The sequence below is a fragment of the Bufo bufo genome, chromosome 5 (genome assembly GCF_905171765.1).
Source record: "Bufo bufo chromosome 5, aBufBuf1.1, whole genome shotgun sequence".
NCBI lineage: Eukaryota > Metazoa > Chordata > Amphibia > Anura > Bufonidae > Bufo > Bufo bufo.
The window spans coordinates 66,818,213-66,840,982 of record NC_053393.1 but is presented as its reverse complement, the minus strand read 5'-3'; the positions used below and the strand labels follow the sequence as shown (position 1 = coordinate 66,840,982).

Genomic DNA, 22,770 nt, shown 5'->3' with positions numbered 1-22,770 from the left:
GCTATTTTGGTGGGCAAACGCCTTTTTGATCGCTTGCTGTTGTACTTTTTTATTTTTGTTTATTTTTACTTGAAACTTTTAATTTTTTCAACTTTATTTTTCACTTTATTTTTTGTCCCACTTTGGGACTTGAACTTTTGGGGATCTAATCCCCTTTACAATGCATTCCAATACTTCTGTATTGGAATGCATTGGCTGTATTGGAATGCATTGGATCTCATAGGCTCGTCACCAGAAGGCAGCGCCGATGCCTAAGGAAGGCATTGCTCTGCCTTCCATGCCATCGAGTCCCCCCTACAGCCGCATGGGGACCCGATGGCACCGCCGATAACCTCAGGTAAAGCCGCAAACCGCAGGTCTGAATAGACCTGCGGTTTGCGGCGATCGCCTATACGGGGGGTCACATGACCCCCCCCCCCCCCCGGCGTTGTGACAGGATGCCCGCTGAATGATTTCAGCGGACATCCTGTTCCTATTAACCCCCGCCGCGCCGCAGTTTAGTTTTAAAGTTATGACGTACCGGTACGTCATTGGTCCTTAAGGACTCGGGAAACATGCCGTACCTGTACGTCATAAGTATATAAACAATAAAAAAATAAACATATTACATATCGCCACGCCCGAAAAAGTGCAAACTATTAAAATCTAAAAAAATATCTCCTATGCGGTGAATGTCGTAACAGGAAAGAAAAAAAAAACAGCTGTTCGCCTTTTTTTTTTTTCACCTTGTCCCCCCAAAAAATTAGGATAGGACTGTTCTATTATGGGCCGTACGTTCCATAAAATGCGTAATGCACGCGGCTTTTTTGGTGTTTTTTTTCGCGTTGTATCGAGTGCAGGAGCTCCGTACAGTATTAGAATGTTTTGGCTCCGATGAGACTTCGCGCAATAACTTTATAAATTAATTTGTACTGCAAAAAAAAAAAAATTTCCCGAACTCGCCAACACATGATGTCACCTCGACGGTGTCCAAGGGACCCAGCGTAGAGTTGGGGCCACTCTATACCCACCGATCAGACTGTGGATAACGGATAAGTTGCTGCGATCAGACAACCCCTTTTAACGAATTTGCACCCCTTTAACGAATGATACGTTGTTGCCATGACAGAAGCCTGCAACAACCTATCATTTTCTGGGAATAATCTGTAACAAAGCAAAAAGGGATCGGTCCCTGTGACATGAACGCAGCAGCAGGACCAGTTCTTCAGGTAGAGCCTTGAGCCATCGACACCTGACTAGGAAGTTCTTAAGGAAATACTTCTATCTTCTAGCAGAATTCGCTTCTGGAATGCTGCATTCTGGGAAACGTAGTCCTCTGCTGAACGATACGTTGTTATTACAAGCTGTGATTTGCAAAAAACAGGGTGTCGTTCCTATCCCTGTATCCCGATGCTAAATCCTGCAGGACGTTATCGCCCTGTCTGCGGCGACAGCCTAGGAAAGGGGGGGGCGGGGGTTAGGGATACGCTTTTAAAAGTAAAAGTACTACAGCTCCCATAATCCTCCGCGGCAGGCTCCCAGGCTCGCTCTATGCAGGTTGCTCATAGCAGCGGATGGAAAGCAGAAAGCTGAGAATAAAGGCGACGTCTGCTGCCAGGGCTGCAGGAAGAATGTGTGGCGGGCACGACTGCTGAGGCCATGGCTGTGGAGGGTGAGTGGCCACCATTACTGGCATTATTTGTGGGTGAGGGCATGACGTCATGTCACTGTAGCACTGGTCAGCTGCCAATCACCGCTCTGTGCACCGTGATGTCATGAGGAGGGGGCAGGTGCAGCTGCGGTTGTAGAACTGCACTGGTTACAAACACAGATGCAGCAGAGCTGAGTCTGTCAGCGTGTAGCAGAGCTGAGTCAGTCGTGAGGCACATGCTTCTAGCACTGAGAGTGGAATAACAGCAGGGCACTCACTGACAGTACAGCCACAGGTCTGCACACAGGTGGCGACATGGAAACTATGCCCGCTTTATGCCAACGCAGAATGTCGAAGAGCCTTACTAACTATAATGCTTGGTATACGCGTTTCTCTTTTTCGTGGAATTATGCAGAAAGCTTGTCAAGTGCATCCAGATGTAGCAGAGCTGAATGTGTAATTTGACACAATTCATTGGGGGTCATTCACTAAAAAATTTCTGCCAGTTCTTGTCTGAAAAAAAGCCGTAAGATCGCTTTTTGCGACTTTTTGAACGCCAGTGCAACAGTATTTAGTTTTTATACCGTCCTCGCCAGTTAAGACTGACGGGGGACAAGATATCGGCCCCAACAAGTTTGTGCCTGGTGTAAATGTTGGCGACAAAGTTCTCCTGTCAGGGGCTGAAATAGTTCTCTATACCGGGCTCAGAAATTAGGCGCATTCTTCGGCAGCGCAGGAGCGAATCAATGACTTTGTAAATGACCCCCACTGTGTTATCTATTATATTGTGCGTTTTGTTTCATACACAAATGGATGTAGCAGAGCTGAGTATCTCATTAGGACCAAACGGTACTCCAGTGTATAAGTTGATTGTAGCCTACAGCGCGTTCATCATGCGGCACAGTTGAATATAGCAGAGCTGCTGATGGTTTCACCACCACCCACTTCTCCGCGCTATTCCGCACAGTGTGCGATATATTAAGCCTTCAGCCTTAACACCACTGTTTTCAATGCAATTGCACCATTGTGCTATTTATATGCTGTACACACTAATAGATGTAGCAGAGCTGAATAAGGTTGCATGTCTGCACTTAGGCCCCTTGCACACAAACGTTTTCTTTTTCCGTTTACGGGCTGTTTTTTGCGTTCCGTATACGGAAACATTCATTTCAATGGTTCAGCAAAAAAAACGGAATGTACTCCATATGCATTCCGTTTTCATATTTTCGGTTTTCCGTTCTGTTGAAAGATAGAACATGTCCTATTATTGCCCGCAAATCACATTCCGTGGCTCCATTCAAGTCAATGGGTCCGCAAAAAAAAAACGGAACCCATACGGAAATGCATCCGTATCCGTTCCGTTTTTGCAGAACCATCTATTGAAAATGTTATGCCCAGGCCAAATTTGTTCTATGTAATTACTGTATACTGTATATGCCATACGGAAAAACGGAACGGAAAAATGGAACAGAAACGGAAACACAACGGAAACCAAAAACTGAACAACGGATCCGTGAAAAATGGACCGCAAAGCACTGAAAAAGCCATACGGTCGTGTGAAAGAGGCCTTAGCCTAACGTAACCCCAGGTCACTTCAGGACACACTTTCGGCCCGACTCCCCATATGGGTCAGGTGTACAGAAACGGGGCAGCCATGTTTATACAACGGGACCCCATGGAAGACAGAGTCCCCTGTACGGCGTACATCACATGCCTCCATCGGACATATACGTCCTGACCATGAACGTATTTTATGCAAAGCCTTAGGTCCCTTTCATACGAGCGAGTTTTCCGCGCGGGTGCAATGCGTGACGTGAACGCATAGCACCCGCACTGAATCCTGACCCATTCATTTCAATTGGGCTGTGTACATGAGAGTTGTTTTTCACGCATCAGTTCTGCGTTGTGTGAAAATCGCAGCATGTTCTATATTCTGCGTTTTTCACGCAGCCCTGGCCCCATAGAAGTGAATGGGGCTGCGTGAAAAACGCATTGCATCCGCAAGCAAGTGCGGGTGCGATGCGTTTTTCACTGATGGTTGCTAAGAGATGTTGTTTGTAAACATCCAGTTTTTTATCACGCGCGTGAAAAACGCATCAAAACGCATTGCACCCGCGCGGAAAAAACTGAACAACTAAATGCAATCGCACCCTGAACGCATCCGGCCCCAATCCGCAACGCCCGTGTGAAACCAGCCTTACACATTGCTGAAGATGTGGACATGTGACAAGTGACAAACTCGGCTCTGCTGCATCTGTTATGTGACTTACAACTGCACGATTTGTTTTGTCTTAGATCAGTCAGAAAGCGGTACTTTTTAAGCTCAATATTCATCGAAAAAAATTTATTAAATTTTTTATGTCAGTTTATTTTTTTTATTCAGCAGAACCTTTATCTTGTACCTTTTGAGAATTAAATGGAGAGATTCGTTTCCTGCTAGTGTGAAGGGAAAATGCTATATTCTAGTATAATAGTAGATTAGTAGAATTAGGACAACAATATGACCGCTCTACCATTCTCTTGATAGGCGTAGATCAGGCATGCCCACCTTGCGGCCATCCAGCTGTTGCAAAACTACAACTCTCAGCATGCCCAGACAGCCTACACCTGTCAGCCTACAGCAGGGCATGGTGGGAGTGGTAGTTTTAGGCCGCAGGTTGAGCATCCCTGGTCTAGATAAAGATGTCGACAGAAGGGCATTGCACTTAGGGCTCATACACATGAACAAATTTCCTTTCCTTGTCCGTTCCGTTTTTTTGCGGACCGTATGCGAAACCATTAATTTCAACAGGTCCGCAAAGAAACTGAAGTTACTCCAAGCGCATTCCATTTCCGTATGTCCTTTCCGCATTGCGAACAAGGATAGGACTGTTCTATTAGGGGCCAGCTGTTCCGTTCCGCAAAATTCGGATTGCACACGGACGTCATCCGTATCTTTTGCGGATCTGTTTTTTGCAGACCGCAGAATACATACGGTTGTGTGCATGAGGCCTTATACGTGAGGCTCTAATTGAGTCACTTGTACTGTATAAGGGTCCATTCACACGTCCGTAGTGTATTGCGGATCCGCAATACACCCGGCACACCCCCATAGAACTGCCTATTCTTGTCTGCAATAGCGGACAAGAATAGAACATGTTCTATTTTTTTTCGGGAGCCACGGACCGGAAGATCGAGGCCGCACTCCGGAAATGCGGATGCGGACAGCACACTGTGTGCTGTCCGCATCTCTTCCGGCCCCATAGAGAATGAATGGGTCCGGATTCGTTCCGCAACGAGAAGAAATAATGTAATGGACGTGTCCCGTGGTCACCAAGGCTGCTGAGCAGATTAGTAATTACCGTAATTAGTTTTACCTTAATGGTGGTTTTACATGCAGCGTTTTTTTATTTTTTTACAAAAAAACTTTTTCCCATATAAAGGCCAAAGCAAATAAAAAATAAAAAATAAATAATGGTAAAATGTCTCATAAATGCGAACCCCCAAACCTAGTGAACCCACACTTATCTTCTATAGTTACAGAAATACGGAATACGCAGTGATTCACAGAGTAGCCATTAAGGATTATTTCCAGGACATAATTGGGGAGCTGCCTGCTCTTCTTTAAAGAATCCCCTGTTTTTCGGTCAGTCTGGTATAGGGGGCACACAGGGGTGCACCTAGCCTTTCTGCTGCCTGAGGCGAAAACTGAAACAGCGCCCCCCCAATGCCAATTTCTTAACCTAACCCTTTTGCCCAAATGAAAGGGCTCATTCCCCATGGCCCTTCCGCTGCCCCCCTTTTGCCCCTACCTGGTGCTGCCTGAGGCGATCGTCTCACCTGGCCTTATTGGTGGTGCACCCCTGGGTGCACAGTTCTCAGATGCATCCCCTTTAGGGCTCATGCACAGGACCATATCCGTTTTGAGGTCTGCAAATTGTAGATCCGCAAACCATGGATCCTGGCCTCATGCATCCCATAGAACATGTCCTATTCTTGTCTTTTTTGCGGACAGGCATAGGACATTTCTATCTATTCACGGTGTGCTGACTGCATCCGACCCGCAGTTTGTGTGCAGAAGGCCTAAGGGGTTTGAGTCCGCATCAGATCCGCATTTTGTACGGTTCGGTTGTGGACCTATTCATTTCAATGGAGCTGAAAAAGATGCGGACAGCACTCCGTGATAGGACTCTTTTATTAAGAGCTGCAAAATCTGTGTTTTGCAGATCTGCAATTTGCGGACTTCAAAACAGCCAACGGTTGTGTGCATGAGCCCTAACTGTGTGCCCATCCAGTGATGCACCATCTTTCAGACCATGCCCATCCCTGACTGCAGGGGGCAGCACTCTTACTATACAGACACTGTATCATCCTATAGATGGTCTAAGCTCAGACCGGCCGTCTAGATCTGCACCAGGTTTATCACAGGCGCTCACACATCTGGGGCAGGGATGAACACTTTTCTCTAGGGCCCCTTTCACACGGGTGAGAATTCCGTGCGGGTGCAATGCGTGAGGTCAACGCGTTGCACCCACACTAAATCCGGACCCATTTACTTCAATGGGGCTGTGCAGATGAGCGGTGATTTTCACGCATCACTTGTGCGTTGCGTGAAAATCGCAGCATGTTCTATATTCTGCGTTTTTCACGCAACGCAGGCCCCATAGAAATGAATGGGGATGCGTAAAAATCGCAAGAATCCGCAAGCAAGTGTGGATGCGGTGCGATTTTCACGTATAGTTGCTAGGAGATGATGTTAGTAAATAGCTCAAGTCAATTTACTGTATTATTTTCCCTCATAAGGCCTATTGCACACGGACGTTTTTTTTTCCCGTTTACTGGACGTTTTTTGCATTCCGTATACGGTCCGTATACGGAACCATTCATTTCAATAGGTCCGCAAAAAAAACGGAATGTACTCCGTATGCATTCCGTTTCCGTTTTTCCGTTCCGTTTTAACATAGAACATGTCCTATTATTGCCCGCAAATCACAGTCCGTGGCTCCATTCAAGTCAATGGGTCCGCAAAAAAACGGAACACATACGGAAATGCATCCGTATGTCTTCCGTTTCCGTTCCGTTTTTTGCTGAACCATCTATTGAAAATGTTATGCCCAGCCCAATTTTATCTATGTAATTACTGTATACTGTATATGCCATACGGAAAAACGGAACGGAAAAACGGAACAGAAATGGAAACACAACGGAAACAAAAAACGGAACAACGGATCCGTGAAAAACGGATCGCAAAACACTGAAAAAGCCATACGGTCGTGTGCAATAGGCCTAACATGGTTATAATGCAAAATAATAGCATTCTTAATACAGAATGCTTAGGCCTCTTTCACACGACAGTATGTCTTTTTCAGTGTTTTGCGGTCCGTTTTAAACAGATCTGTTGTTCCGTTTTTTGTTTCCGTTGTGTTTCCGTTTACGTTCCGTTTGTCCGTTCCGTTTTTCCGTATGGCAAATACAGTATACAGTAATTTCATAGAAAAAATTGGGCTGGGCATAACATTTTCAATAGATGGATCCGCAAAAAACGGAACGGATACGGAAGACATACGGATGCACTTCCGTATGCATTCAGTTTTTTTGCGGACTTATAGACTTTAATGGAGCCACGGAACGTGATTTGCGGCCAAATATAGGACATGTTCTATGTTAAAACGGAACGGAAAAACGGAAATACGGAAACGGAATGCATACGGAGTACATTCCGTTTTTTTTGCGGAACCATTGAAATCAATGGTTCCGTATACCGACCGCAAAAAACGGCCCGCAAATCGGAAAAAAAAACGGCCGTGTGAAAGAGGCCTTACTAAAATGTTGCTTGAGGAGTTAATAAAAAAAAACAAAATAACTCGCCTCATCCTGTTGTTCGCGCAGCCGGCATCGTCTTCTTCCTTCTTCTTTCAGGACCTGCAAAAGGACCTTTGATGACATAATCGCACTCACCACGTGGTGATGTCAGCGCAGGTCCTGCTGAATGAAGATAGAAGGATTACGTCATCAAAGGTCCTTTTGCAGGTCCTGAAAGAAGAAGAAAGAAGACGATGCCGACTGCGCGAACAACAGGATGAGGTGAGTTAATTTTTTTATTTTTTAACCCCTCAAGGCACATTTTACTAAGCATTTCTGTAGTAATAATGGTATTATTTTCCTTTATAACCATGTTATAAGGGAAAATAATAAAATGAATAGAACACCGAACCCAAACCCGAACTTCTGTGAAGAAGTCCGGGTTCGGGTCTGGGCACCACATTCAGTTTTTTCTCACGCGTGTGCAAAACGCATTGCACTCACGTGGAAAAAACTGACTGCAATTGCGTGCCTACTCGCGCGGTTTTCCCGCAATGCACATGCGACGCATCCGGAGCAAATCCAGGACGCCTGTGTGACGGATTGGCTCCGGATGTGTTCAGGGAAACTCGCACCATTTTGCAAGCAAGTTCAGTCAGTTTTGTCTGCGATTGCATTGAGTCTTTTCCACCCGTGATAAAAAAAACCGGAAGGTTTACAAACAACATCTCTTAGCAACCACCAGTGAAAAACGCATCGCACCCGCACTTGCTTATATTCTAGGCAGAGACACATTAGTAAATCTCGGCCATTATTCTCTTGTGCCAATTCCTAAGAACAGTAAAGATCCAGTGGCGTGGTTAGGTTCTGTTCACATTGGTGCCATGGTTTCGTCAGGCTTCTCCGTGATTTGTGGGGACTGTTAGGCCTCTTTCACACGGGCGTGTCCGGATGCGTCCCGGTGTATTGCGGCAAACCCGCGCGAGTAGGAACGCAATTGCAGTCAGTTTTGACTGCGATTGCGTTCCTATGTTCAGTTTTCATCGCGCGGGTGCAATGTGTTTTGCACGTGCGTGATAAAAAACCGACTGTGGTACCCAGACCCGAACTTCTTCACAGAAGTTCAGGTTTGGGTCAGGTGTTCTGTAGATTGTATTATTTTCCCTTATAACTTGGTTAGAAGGGAAAATAATAGCATTCTGAATACAGAATGCAAAGTACAATAGCGCTGGAGGGGTTAAAAAAATAAATAAATAATATAACTCACCTTAATCCACTTGTTCGCGCAGCCGGCATCTCTTCTGTCTTCATCTGTGAGCAATAGGACCTTTGATGACGTCACTGCATTCATCACATGGTCCATCACATGATCCATCACCACGGTGATGGATCATGTGATGACCGTAGTGACATCATCAAAGGTCCTATTGCTCACAGATAAAGACAGAAGAGAAGCCGGCTGCGCGAACAAGTGGATTAAGGTGAGTTATATTATTTATTTATTTTTTAACCCCCAATACTCTGTATTCAGAATGCTATTATTTTCCCTTATAACCATGTTATAAGGGGAAATGATAATGATAAATGATAATGAACGGGTCCCCATCCCGATCGTCTCCTAGCAACCGTGCGTGAAAATTGCACTGCATCCGCACTTGCTTGCGGATGCTTGCGATTTTCACGCAACCCCATTCATTTCTATGGGGCCTGCGTTACGTGAAAAACGCACAAAGAGGAGCATGCTGCGATTTTCACGCAACGCACAAGTGATGCGTGAAAATCACTGCTCGTGTGCACAATCCCATGGAAATGAATGGGTCAGGATTCAGTGCGGGTGCAATGCGTTCACCTCACGCATCGCATCCGCGCGGAATACTCGCCCGTGTGAAAGGGGCCTTAGAAGAGCAGCCTGTATCAGACTAATGCGGGCTCTGTGTTGTATGTCAGTGTTATCAGCTCGTCGTCATCTTCTCCTCATGTGACAAGGATCCAAGTTTAACTTGAAAGACGAGAAGGAAGAGAACGGGGAGGAATGAGGGTTTATAGGGTAAACGTTGTCCCTCTTATCTCTGGTGCAGCGTCTCAAGTCTTAAAGGACTCCATAGAGAGATCACACCCCTTCGGCCCTGCTTTTCTGTTAAGGGCTCATGCACATGACCGTATGTATATTGCGGTCCGCAAAAAATAAGGATGACGTCGGTGTGACATCTGTATTGCATCCGTTTTTTGTTTTTTTTGCGGATCCATTGTAACAATGCCTTTTAATTGTCTGTAAAACGGACAAGAAAAGGACATGTTCTATCTTTTTTGCGAAACAACCATGCGGACATACGGAAACCGAATTTCAGTTTTTTTTTTTTAGACCCATTGAAGTGAATGGTTCCACATACGGGCCGGAAAAAAACCCGGAATGGGCATGGAAAAAAAATACGGTTGTGTACATGAGCCCTAATTCTGATTTCTGGAAATCTGTCAAAGCATATAAGCAGACGGGCATTGCTCTAAGACTGGGTCATGCATGGGTGTCATTACTGCCCTTTGGGCTCAAGCACACGAACATATGCATTTTGCGGTCCGCGAAAAATATGGATGATGGACATGTGACGTCTGTATTGTATCGTTTTTTTTTTGCAGATTCAATGTAACAATACCTATGCTTGTCCGCAAAATGGTCAAGATTCGCACATGTTCTATCTTTTTTGTGGACCCATTAAAGTGAATGGTTCCACATACGGGCCGCAAAAAAAAAAAAGGACAGCCACAGGAAAAAAAATTACGTTTGTGTGCATGAGCCCTTTTCCCCAGTGGCTCCAATCCTCTTGAGGATCCATTGTAACAATGCCTATGCTGGTCCGCAATACGGACAAGAATAGGACATGCTCTATATTTTTTGTGGGGCTACGGAACGGACATATGGACGCGGACAGCACATTGAAATGAATGGGTCCACATCCTATCCCCCCAAAAAAACAGAACGGACACGGAAACAAAATACATTTGTGTGCATCAGGCTTTATGAGTGTGAACCCGTTTGCGCAGAGTCTATTGAGAGCAGGACATACCGCCGCCGTCCCGGGAACGTGGGACAGACTCTAAAATTGGGGACTGTCCCGCTCTCCGGGACAGTTGGGGCGGTCATCAATATTTTGCACTGTTTGTGGAATTGCAACTCTGCCTCCTTCACTTGGGTCCACATATGCTGCAATACCAAATCCAATCCACTGACAAGAGGGGCGCTGTATCTGAGGAAGAAAGCAAACCTTTTTTTCTTTTTTCTAATCTCCGATAACCCCTTTAAGACCCCCCCCCCTTCTCCGATATATTGTAGCTACATTGATTATGGTGTTCCTCTAATACTTTTAACACTTGAGCACAACAAATCCATTACCATCTCCCTACCGTCCTCTTTCCCCGAGCCGCCGCAACCCGTAGCTACTGTAGATTATCGGGAGACATTAAAGATCTCATCTCCTGCTATCCGCACAGAGGTTAAATGTAGCAGCTCATTAAGTTTGCATTTCCAGATTGAGTTTTTCTTTATATGGTTGCAAATGGAGAGCGGAGATACTGCGCATTGCGCGAAATTCTGCCAACGCGGCACTATTCGGAATGACACTATTAATATACATACTTGTTCTATCGCTTCGAGGTGTTCAAGTACATAAATGTTAGTGTTTGTGCAGCGCCGATTAAAATATGCTCAGGCTCACGCCTCAACCCAGAGACGTATTCGGCGCCGTTCCCGTATTATACAGCGGCGGCCCCGAAGTTGATCGCCGGTAACATTAACCATCTTCTATATTACATACATTTTGTCAGCCGCTCGCTTTTCTTGCAGAAAATAATTTCGCTGAAATATGTTTTCAGACCTTATTTGGATTTTGTGCTTTTCAACCCAAGTCATTATTACCTCTCTGTTCCATTATAATCTATTTCCGAGCGAATGTCACCGCGGCTAATGAGTTCATTTTCTGAATTTAGGGACTTACAAATCTTGTCTAATGCGCTCCTGTTGATTAAAGCGAGCGGAAAACATACATTATTTTAAATGCAGTTTTACTTCTGGGTTCTGGAGCATAGATCACAAATGTCAGGGAGCAGCAATTTGGCCCGGGAGAATTGCAATATTAAAGTTGAAATTTGATGCCAAATGAAAGTGTGAACCGAAGATGGAAAGTAATGGGTGAAATAGAGAAGGAGAATTATGCAGGAAAAGTTTACTTTGCTCTCTGCGTAACTTCTGTGCTGTGGGGGTTTACCTTTCCCAGATGTAGTAGGGAACTGCTGACCTGAAGATGATCTAATAGACCTTGTGTTCTGTTTATGAGAGGAGATCAAAAAATAACAGGCAATGGGTACTGTACCACTGACCTCCAGGCAGAAAGCCACAGGACACAATGGCAGGTGTCCAAAAAACACTGGACATGAGGGAATGAGGCATAAAGTCACTAGAGATCTGAGATGGGGAAAAAAAATCACTGGACAACAGAGAATTAGGCAGCACAAAGCCACTCTGTCAGGGAATATGGCAAAACATCAGGGACTGAAGCCCAAAACTCATGTACACCAGGGATTAACACAGAAAAACAATGTACATCGAGGGCTGAATGCCCCAAACCACTATCTGCAAGGACATAAAGACCAAAACCATTGTTCACCAGGGGCTGAGCCCCAAACGACTATCCACCAGGAACTAAAGCTGCAGATCACTGTCCACCCGGGATTGAAGCCTCAACTGAAGCTCCAAACCACTGTTCACTATGGAATGAAGCTCTAAACCACTGTCCACAAGGGACTGTAGCCCCAAACCATTTTTCACCAGGGACTGTAGCCCCAAACCATTTTCCACCTTGGACTGAAGCTCCAAACCACTGTTCACTATGGAATGAAGCTCTAAACCACTGTCCACAAGGGACTGGAGTCCCAAACCAATTTTCACCGGGGACTGTAGCCCCAAACCAGCGTCCACCGGGGACTGTAGCCCCAAACCACTGTCCACCGGGGACTGTAGCCCCAAACTACTGTCCACCGGGGACTGTAGCCCCAAACCACTGTTCACCGGGGACTGTAGCCCCAAACCACTGTTCACCGGGGACTGTAGCCCCAAACCACTGTTTACCGGGGACTGTAGCCCCAAACCACTGTCCACCGGGGACTGTAGCCCAAATCCACTGTTGATTATAGACTTGTGCATAAGACCTCTGGCTGTCTAGGGGTGGAGAAAAAAAAAAATACAAGACACAAAGGATTGAAGCAGAAGACCACTGTGCACCAGGGACTGTTTAACAAAATGCACTGGATGCTTTAAACTGGGTGACATAACCACTGGACACCAGGGATTGGCACTCAAAACCACTCAATATTTGCAACTGGGTTACAAAACCACTTCATAGCAGATGAGAGGAGGGGAGGAATTGTATACGAAGGACTGAAGCCCAGTATCATGGACACCAGAGATTTGACCACAAAACCACTGGATGCCTAGGACTGAGACACAAAATCTCAAGGTACTGTAAGAACAATGCCTTTAAAATATTCTTCTGGTATATTGGATATTTATCCCGTTTAGTGTCTAACCAGAAATTAAAGGGGTTATCTCATGAATAATATAAAAAATGAAAATCAGACATCATATAGTACATGACAATCTCTTTCTAACAAAGCTAGAACCAGCCCTGTACCTCACATGGGTCCAGAGATCTCCCCATTCATTGCTCTGCGAGCTCAAGGGGAGTGTCTTTTCTGCTGCAGCTCAGGGGGCGTGTCTCCGCTCTCCCTATCACAGCTCAGGGGGCGTGTCTCGGCTCTCCCTATCACAGCTCAGGGGGACGTGTCCATGCTCTCCCTATCACAGCTCAGGGGGCGTGTCCATGCTCTCCCTATCACAGCTCAGCAGGCGTGTCCATGCTCTCCCTATCACAGCTCAGGGGGCGTGTCCATGCTCTCCCTATCACAGCTCAGGAGGCAGTTGAAGGATGAAACTAAGCATGTGCGGCTGTCACGGACGTACCGAGACATATGGACTTCCTTGCGACAGTGGGTGACAGAAGATCTGTGAGACTGGCAACACGTGCTTTAATCTGACAGGTTTCCTTGTGGATCAATAGATGTTTGTGTTGTTTCTGATACTGGTCACACCTCTAACCAGGTGTTCCTTATTTATAGTTGCTTCTCCCACAATGCTGTGCAGTTTATAGCTTCAGTGGTATCTGTGGTCTGCTGGTGTTTGGTTCTCGGCTGAGTTCCTGTTGCTGCCATAGCTACTGGAAAGTGTTTCTTTTCCTTTTTGCATTTTGTTTTGGTTTATCTGTGTGTTGTTTTTCCCATGCCCTTTTTTTATAGGCCTGAGGGAGTCTCCTGGTCGTTCTTCCTTTTTGGAGGAAAAGGTAGTCTCAGTCCTGTCACTATAGCCAGGGTCTTATAGGGTGAGTTAGGACTCTAGGTACTCCTGCGCAGGGGTCAAGTCCTGGGAAAAAAAGTGTGGGAACTCACCCAAGATCCAGCCCCCCCGTCAGTGCCTCTCATCACCCCCCCCCCCCCCGTCAGTGCCTCTCATCACCCCCCCGTCAGTGCCTCTTCATCAGCCCCCCCGTCAGTGGCTCTCATCAGCCCCCCCGTCAGTGGCTCTCATCAGCCCCCCCGTCAGTGGCTCTCATCAGCCCCCCGTCAGTGCCTCTCATCAGCCCCCCCCGTCAGTGCCTCTCATCAGCCCCCCCAGTCAGTGCCTCTCATCAGCGCCCCCCCCGTCAGTGCCTCTCATCAGCCCCCCCGTCAGTGCCTCTCATCAGCCCCCCGTCAGTGCCTCTCATCAGCCCCCCCGTCAGTGCCTCTCATCAGCCCCCCGTCAGTGCCTCTCATCAGCGCCCCCGTCAGTGCCTCTCATCAGCGCCCCCCCCGTCAGTGCCTCTCATCAGCGCCCCCCCCGTCAGTGCCTCTCATCAGCGCCCCCCCCCCCGTCAGTGCCTCTCATCAGCGCCTATAGTATAAATAAAATATGAAAAAAAAAAAAAACACTTACCTCTCCTGCTCCTGGACGCAGACGCTCCTCTTCTACTGCTGTAGGCTGCGCACGGAGTGACGTCACAGAGCGACTCACTCGGCTCCTGTGCGCAGCCCTCACAGCCGACAGCCGAGGACCAGGAAGGCGGCGGTGAGTACAAAGCCTTCACCGCTTCCTCCTGGTCCTTTTGCCCTGAAAGGGAACGGCGTTCCTGCCATGAAAAAAGTGCAGGAACGCCGTTCCCACGCCTCTATATAGACTCCCTGATCACCCCCCTGTCATTGATCACCCCCCTGTCATTGATCACCCCCCTGTAAGGCTCCATTCAGACGTCCGTATGAATTTTACGGATCCACTGATAGATGGATCGGATCCGCAAAACACATACGGACGTCTGAATGGAGCCTTACAGGGGCATGATCAATGACTGTGGTTATCACCCCATATAGACTCCCTGATCACCCCCCTGTCATTGATCACCCCCCTGTAAGGCTGCATTCAGATGTCCGTATGATTTTTACGGATCCACTGATACATGGATCGGATCCGCAAAACACATACGGACATCTGAATGGAGCCTTATAGGGGGGTGATCAATGACAGGGGGGTGATCACCCCATATAGACTCCCTGATCACCCCCCTGTCATTGATATTCCCCTGTAAGGCTCCATTCAGACATTTTTTTTGGCCCAAGTTAGCGGAAATTCTTACAAAGTCTCATATTCCACTAACTTGTGTAAAAAAATAAAATCTCACATGAACTCACCATACCCCTCACGGAATCCAAATGCGTAAAATTTTTTAGACATTTATATTCCAGACTTCTTCTCACGCTTTAGGGCCCCTAGAATGCCAGGGCAGTATAAATACCCCACATGTGACCCCATTTCGGAAAGAAGACACCCCAAGGTATTCCATGAAGGGCATATTGAGTCCATGAAAGATTGAAATTTTTGTCCCAAGTTAGTGGAAAGGGAGACTTTGTGAGAAAAAAAATATATATCAATTTCCGCTAACTTGTGCCAAAAAAAAAATTTCTATGAACTCGCCATGCCCCTCATTGAATACCTTGGGGTGTCTTCTTTCCAAAATGGGGTCACATGTGGGGTATTTATACTGCCCTGGCATTCTAGGGGCCCTAAAGCGTGAGAAGAAGTCTGGGATCCAAATGTCTAAAAATGCCCTCATAAAATGAATGTGGGCCCCTTTGCCCACCTAGGCTGCAAAAAAGTGTCACACATGTGGTATCGCTGTACTCAGGAGAAGTTGGGCAATGTGTTTTGGGGTGTCATTTTACATATACCCATGCTGGGTGAGAGAAATATCTTGGCAAAAGACATCTTTTCCCATTTTTTTATACAAAGTTGGCATTTGACCAAGATATTTATCTCACCCAGCATGGGTATATGTAAAATGACACCCCAAAACACATTGCCCAACTTCTCCTGAGTACGGAGATACCACATGTGTGACAATTTTTTGCAGCCTAGGTGGGCAAAGGGGCCCACATTCCAAAGAGCACCTTTCGGATTTCACCGGCCATTTTTTACAGATTTTGATTTCAAACTACTTACCACACATTTGGGCCCCTAGAATGCCAGGGCAGTATAACTACCCCACAAGTGACCCCATTTTGGAAAGAAGACACCCCAAGGTATTCGCTGATGGGCATAGTGAGTTCATAGAAGTTTTTATTTTTTGTCACAAGTTAGTGGAATATGAGACTTTGTAAGAATAAAAAAAAAAAAAAAAAAAAAAAAATCATAATTTTCCGCTGACTTGTGACAAAAAATAAAAAGTTCTATGAACTCACTATGCCCATCAGCGAATACCTTAGGGTGTCTACTTTCCGAAATGGGGTCATTTGTGGGGTGTTTGTACTGTCTGGCCATTGTAGAACCTCAGGAAACATGACAGGTGCTCAGAAAGTCAGAGCTGCTTCAAAAAGCGGAAATTCACATTTTTGTACCATAGTTTGTAAACGCTATAACTTTTACCCAAACCATTTTTTTTTTACCCAAACATTTTTTTTTTATCAAAGACATGTAGAACAATAAATTTTTTAAGGAGAAATTTATATATGGATGTCGTTTTTTTGGCAAAATTTTACAACTGAAAGTGAAAAATGTCATTTTTTTTCCAAAAAATCGTTAAATTTCGATTAATAACAAAAAAAGTAAAAATGTCAGCAGCAATGAAATACCACCAAATGAAAGCTCTATTAGTGAGAAGAAAAGGAGGTAAAATTCATTTGGGTGGTAAGTTGCATGACCGAGCAATAAACGGTTAAAGTAGTGTAGGTCAGAAGTGTAAAAAGTGGCTTGGTCATTAAGGCTGCGTTCACACGGGCGAGTTTTCCGCGCGGGTGCAATGCGGGAGGTGAACGAATTGCACCTGCACTGAATCCGGACCCATTCATTTCTATGGGGCTGTGCACATGAGCGGTGATTTTCACGCATCACTTGTGCATTGCGTGAAAATCGCAGCATGCTCTATATTCTGCGTTTTTCACGCAACGCAGGCCCCATAGAAGTGAATGGGGTTGCGTGAAAATCGCAAGCATCCGCAAGCAAGTGCGGATGCGGAGCGATTTTCACGCACGGTTGCTAGGAGACGATCGGGATGGAGACCCGATCATTATTATTTTCACTTATAACATGTTTATAAGGGAAAATAATAGCATTCTGAATACAGAATGCAAAGTACAATAGGGCTGGAGGTGTTAAAAAAAAAAAAATTCACCTTAATCCACTTGATCGCGCAGCCGGCATCTCTTCTGTCTTCATCTGTGCTGTGAGCAATAGGACCTTTGATGACGTCACTACGCTCATCACATGATGAACGCAGTGACGTCATCAAAGGTCCTATTGCTCACAGTTAAAGACAGAAGAGATGCCGGCTGCGCGAACAAGTGGATTAAGGTGAGTTAAAAAAATATATATATTTTTAACCCCTCCAGCGCTATTTTATTATGCATTCTGTATTCAGAATGTATTATTTTCCCTTATAACATGGTTATAAGGGAAAATAATAGCAATCTACAGAACACCGATCCCAAGCCCGAACTTACAATGTTTTGCACTCGCGCGGAAAAATCGTGCATGTTCCCGCAACGCACCCGCACCTTTTCCCGCAACGCCCGTGTGAATGGACCCTAAGTTCCGGGTGCGTTGTGGGAACACCTGCGGGAACACCTTTTCCTTCGCGAGTGCAAAACATTGTAATGAGTTTTGCACTCGCGTGAGAAAAATCGCGCATGTTTGGTACCCAAACCCGAACTTCTGCTTGGGTTAGGTGTTCTGTAGATTGTATTATTTCCCCTTATAACATGGTTATAATGGAAAATAATAGCATTCTGAATACAGAATGCATAGTAAACTAGTGCTGGAGGGGTTAAAAAAATAAATAAATAATAATTTAACTTAACTTAGTCCACTTGATCGCGCAGCCGGCATCATGTGATGGATCATGTGATGACCGGAGTGACGTCACCAAAGGTCCTTTACCTGTAATTAATGCTCACCACAGGTCCTGTTCAGCAAAGGAGACAGAAGGAGATGCCGGCTACGCGATCAAGTGGACTAAGGTGAGTTAAATTATTTTTTAGTTTTTTTAACCCCTCCAGCGCTAGTTTACTATGCATTCTGTATTCAGAATGCTATTATTTTCTCTTGATAAGAGAAAGGGTTTTAGCAGCTCTCACCTTTGGTCACCTGTGTGAAGCACGGAAAAGAAGTGGCTTGAACCTAGCCACACTTGATAAGTCCAAGAGCAAAAATCAACCTATTATTTTCTCTTATAACCACGTTATAAGGGAAAATAATAATATAGAGCATGCTGCGATTTTCACGCAACGCACAAGTTATGCGTGAAAATCACCGCTCATCTGAACAGCCCCATTGAAATGAATGGGTCGGGATTCAGTGCGGGTGCAATGCGTTCAACTCACGCATTGCATCCGCGCGGAATACTCGCTCGTGTGAACGCAGCCTAAGACACAGCAGTTCTCTGACAGATTCAGGGTGTGGTAGTGACCCTGCTAGTCTGCAGACTTGCTGAAACTGAAGGCTGCAGAAGAACGACTGTAGACCAGTTTTAATGCAGACCAAGAGAAAAATATATTTTGAGCTGAATCCAATCATAATTTGCAAAAAAGGTGTGCATACCCTTTAAAGGGGTTATGCCATAATTGATGTAAAAAATGAAAAGCAGACATCCTATACTGTAGCACATGACAATCTCTTTCTAACAAATCTAGAACCAGCCCTGTACCTCACATGGAACCCATTCATTGATTGCGCCAATGGTTGATTTCTTTCAGACTGGCAGTTCAGGGGGCATGTCCATTCTGCTGCAACTCTTTCCCTGTGATTGCCACAGATTCTAAGAGTAGACACAACTTGTGGCAGTTGAAGCTTTAAAGGCAACCTGACATATTGAACATGGTGTCTGAGCTGCAAGTTATAGAGCAGGAGGAGCTGAGCAGATTTATGGGAAAAATTCAGTAAAACTTGTATTTGATTCATTTAAATTCCTGCTCATACTAGGCTTTGAAGTCAAGGAGGAGGTCCTATCAGTGATTGACAGCCTTCCCTCTATGAGGAGGAGGTCCTATCAGTGATTGACAGCCTTCACTCTGAGGAGGAGGTCCTATCAGTGATTGACAGCCTTCCCTCCATGAGGAGGAGGTCCTATCAGTGACTGACAGCCTTCTCTCTATGATGAGACGGTCCTATCAGTGATTGACAGCCTTCCCTCTATGAGGAGGAGGTCCTATCAGTGACTGACAGGCTTCCCTCTATGAGGAGGCGGTCCTATCAGTGATTGACAGCCTTCCCTCCATGAGGAGGAGGTCCTATCAGTGATTGACAGCCTTCCCTCTATGAGGAGACGGTCCTATCAGTGATTGACAGCCTTCCCTCCATGAGGAGGAGGTCCTATCAGTGATTGACAGCCTTCCCTCTATGAGGAGGCGGTCCTATCAGTGATTGACAGCCTTCCCTCTATGAGGAGGAGGTCCTATCAGTGACTGACAGCCTTCCCTCTATGAGGAGACGGTCCTATCAGTGATTGACAGCCTTCCCTCTATGAGGAGGCGGTCCTATCAGTGATTGACAGGCTTCCCTCTATGAGGAGGAGGTCCTATCAGTGACTGACAGCCTTCCCTCTATGAGGAGGCGGTCCTATCAGTGATTGACAGCCTTCCCTCTATGAGGAGGCGGTCCTTTAAGTGACAAATCACTATTATATATATATTCTTTAAAGGGGTTTTCCAAAAGTTTTTTTTTGGGTAGTTATTTGTATACAAATATTATTTGTCTGGTCTACCAAATCTATTTCCAAATACTTAATTAGGTAATTTTGAGTTAACAGAGAGAAGTCTTCGGGATACTTACTGTATGTATAAGCCAAAGTGGCTTCAAAGGATGTCTCTAGCTCTGGAGGACTTATCACATTTGTACACTGCATTGAAATGAATGGGCAATGTGTAATGCTTCATTTCCCCTGTGGGAGCGCTGTGTGGAAATTGTACACTGGCTCAGATTAGAGCTGATCTCTGTGGGTCCCAGAAGGTGGACCAACTGTGATTATTATAACAGGAAGGAACTGTCCAACATGTGCAACCTCTTTAACCCTTTATGGCCATAGATATCTTTGCCAATGTCTCTGGACAATGTCTCAGGTAATTTACAAAAGCAAAAACATGTATTTTTTTTCTCAAAAACAGTGTGACCTATGTCCAGTGTCCATGGGTCGTGTCCGGTGTTGCAGCTCAGCTCTTCTGAAAGGAGCTTAGCTGCAATACCAAACACAACCTGTATCTAGGTGTGGCGCTGTTGTTGGAAGACAGCAGCCATGTTTTTCTGCATATAGCCTGACAAACCCCTTTAAATTAACCCCATTTTTTTTTCATATTCTATTGCAAGAAAAACAAACACTATGGTAAAGTCTGGGCACTTTTTCTAGGACGTACAGCAGAAGATAAGCCTGCGAGTGCACTTTTATCCTTTGTTCAATATTTTCTTAATGTGCTGTGCAATTTTGTTTGTAAAAAAAGAAAAGAAACGTTTTTTATGCGCATCCTGCGCGATTCTGCCGCTCGCTTTATTTTTGTTTTGAGAAGGATTGCTGAGATCAGCAGGACGACGAAGAACATTGTCCATAATTTGCAGAGATAATACTTCAAGAAGGCGTGCGGGTGGGCGTCCATTATTCAAGTGCAAGTTAATTGTGTGTGGTTAGATAGTCAAATTCCTACGGCTCATAAAAGGACCTATGATTGTAGATCTGCCACAGGCTAGCGGCGCCCTGACCCTTCTACAGTCCGTGGAGATTCACACAGCATATTCTGAAAGAGAGAGGCGTTAAAAAACTCGCCCAGCAATTGCGGCCTTCATCTGCCCTTTTTCTTTGATCCTATTTTGTCACCTATTACAATTAAGGTGACAAAAAATGGAGCCACAAAAAATACGGATGATGTCCGTGTGCATTCCGTATTTTGCGGAACGGAACAGCTGGCCCCTAATAGAACAGTCCTATCCTTGTCTGTAATGCGGAGAATAGTAGGACATGTTCTATTTTTTTTTTGCGAAACGGACATACGGAAACAGAATGAACACGGAGCAATTTCCATTTTTTTGCGGACTCATTGAAATTATTGGTTCTGCATACGGTCCGCAAAAACAAAAGTGGAGCGGACACGTCACCTGCGATGCTAGGGAGGCTCGTCCCCGCCCCGCCTGCCATTGGATACTACCCCCCCCCCCCCCCCCGACACCGGATGTACAGGGAGAAGCAGCGGCGGTGCGGGGACCAGGAGCGGCGCAGGGAGTGAGGTAAGTATATTCCCTGTGAGGGGCCCGACTCATGGGGGGGGAGGGCTGTTTATAATATTGGATAACCCCTTTAAATTCTAGGCTGGAAACTTTAATGAATTGTGTCTTCACTGACAGACACGTCAATCAGAATCTTTTTTTTTTTGTGGAACTACTAAAAACTGGTATTTTGGAGTGATTTGGCTTTCTTTGTATTTCATTGTGTAAGGGTCCATTCACACGTCCGTAGTGTATTGCGGATCCGCAAATTGTGAATCCACAATACACCCGGGCCGGAACCCCCCATAGAACTGGCAATTGCGGACAAGAATAATACATGTTCTATTTTTTTGCGGAGCCGCGGCCTGGAAGTTGGGGGCGCGGCACGGAAATGCGGATGCAGACAGCACACTGTGTGCTGTCCGCATCTTTTCTGTCTCCATAGAAAATGAATGGGTCCGCACCCGTTCCGCAAAATTGCGGAACGGATTCGGACCCATTTGCGGAGGGGTGAATTGAGCCTTAGGCTACTTGCACATCTGCGTGGTGCTGTCTGGTTTTGAGATCCGACACAGGCCCTGAAAAGTGCAGCACAATGCTTCAGGTTTGTCACTATTCATTGTCAATGGGGCCAGAAGTGAACCAACCAGAACAGAGTGCCCACCAGAATGCATTCTGTTCCGGTTTGTGGCGTTCCAATGCCGGACACAAAACTGCTGCAAGCGGCATGGAAAACTGAACAAGCTGGATCTGGCACCAAAAAAACATGTAAGTCAATGGTGCTGAATGAGTTTTTTTTCGGACATGAACAAACTGGATCCGGCGCCCATTGACTTAAAATGGTTTTAGTGCCGGATCCGTTTTTTTCATTTTCAATATAATACAACCAGATCAGTTTTGAACGGAAGATGCAGCCGGTTGTATTATTGGGATGGAACCGTTTTGCTGTGGTTTTGAGATCCCCTGCCAGATCTCAAAACCGTATAGCAATAACGCAGATATGAAAGTAGCCTTAGGCCTCATGCACTTGGCAGGATTTCTGGTCCGTATCCAATCCGCTTTTTTTGCCAAATCAATGGTTTTTTGTTTTTTTTATGACCAAGTGCCATCATCAGAGTGAATGTGTCGTCTGACATATTGCTATTAGACAAATGGATGTTTTCCTCCTCACACAGAAGGATGAGACATCACATCACTGAAAGCATTTGCTATTTGGACAATACGTATGACAACGGAGCGAGGCGCAGACGTAGCGCAGTGGAAATTGACTTAGGGTGAAGTGTGAAGAACAGGAAAGGGTTAAGTTTAGTAGTCTGGGAGGAGTGTTGTATGGGAGGGTTTAGGGGTGGCACGGCAGGTTCGCGGGCTGTATATATTCTGGAGTAGGGGTGGGGGCGGCACCAGTGGCCGTTTTCTGTATCTGAGCAAGTTGCCCACCCGCCCGCCCGGTTTAGTTATTTAGTTTTACGTCATAGCAGGGGCAGGTTAACGGGGGGTCCTGGAAGGCAATACAATGTTTAATTAAGAGGTGCATGACCCGATG

General features: G+C 45.7%; 1 protein-coding gene across 1 annotated transcript in view; it reads left to right on the top strand.

Annotated features, from left to right (window-relative positions):
- Positions 1-1,528: 1,528 nt before the first annotated feature.
- SAMD12 (sterile alpha motif domain containing 12) overlaps positions 1,529-22,770 on the top strand; it is a 608,525-nt gene continuing 587,283 nt past the window's right edge. Inside the window, exon 1 of the mRNA XM_040432862.1 lies at positions 1,529-1,651. Within this exon, the coding sequence (XP_040288796.1) occupies positions 1,639-1,651 (13 nt within the window). The 5' untranslated portion in view covers positions 1,529-1,638. The remainder of the gene's footprint in view (positions 1,652-22,770) is intronic.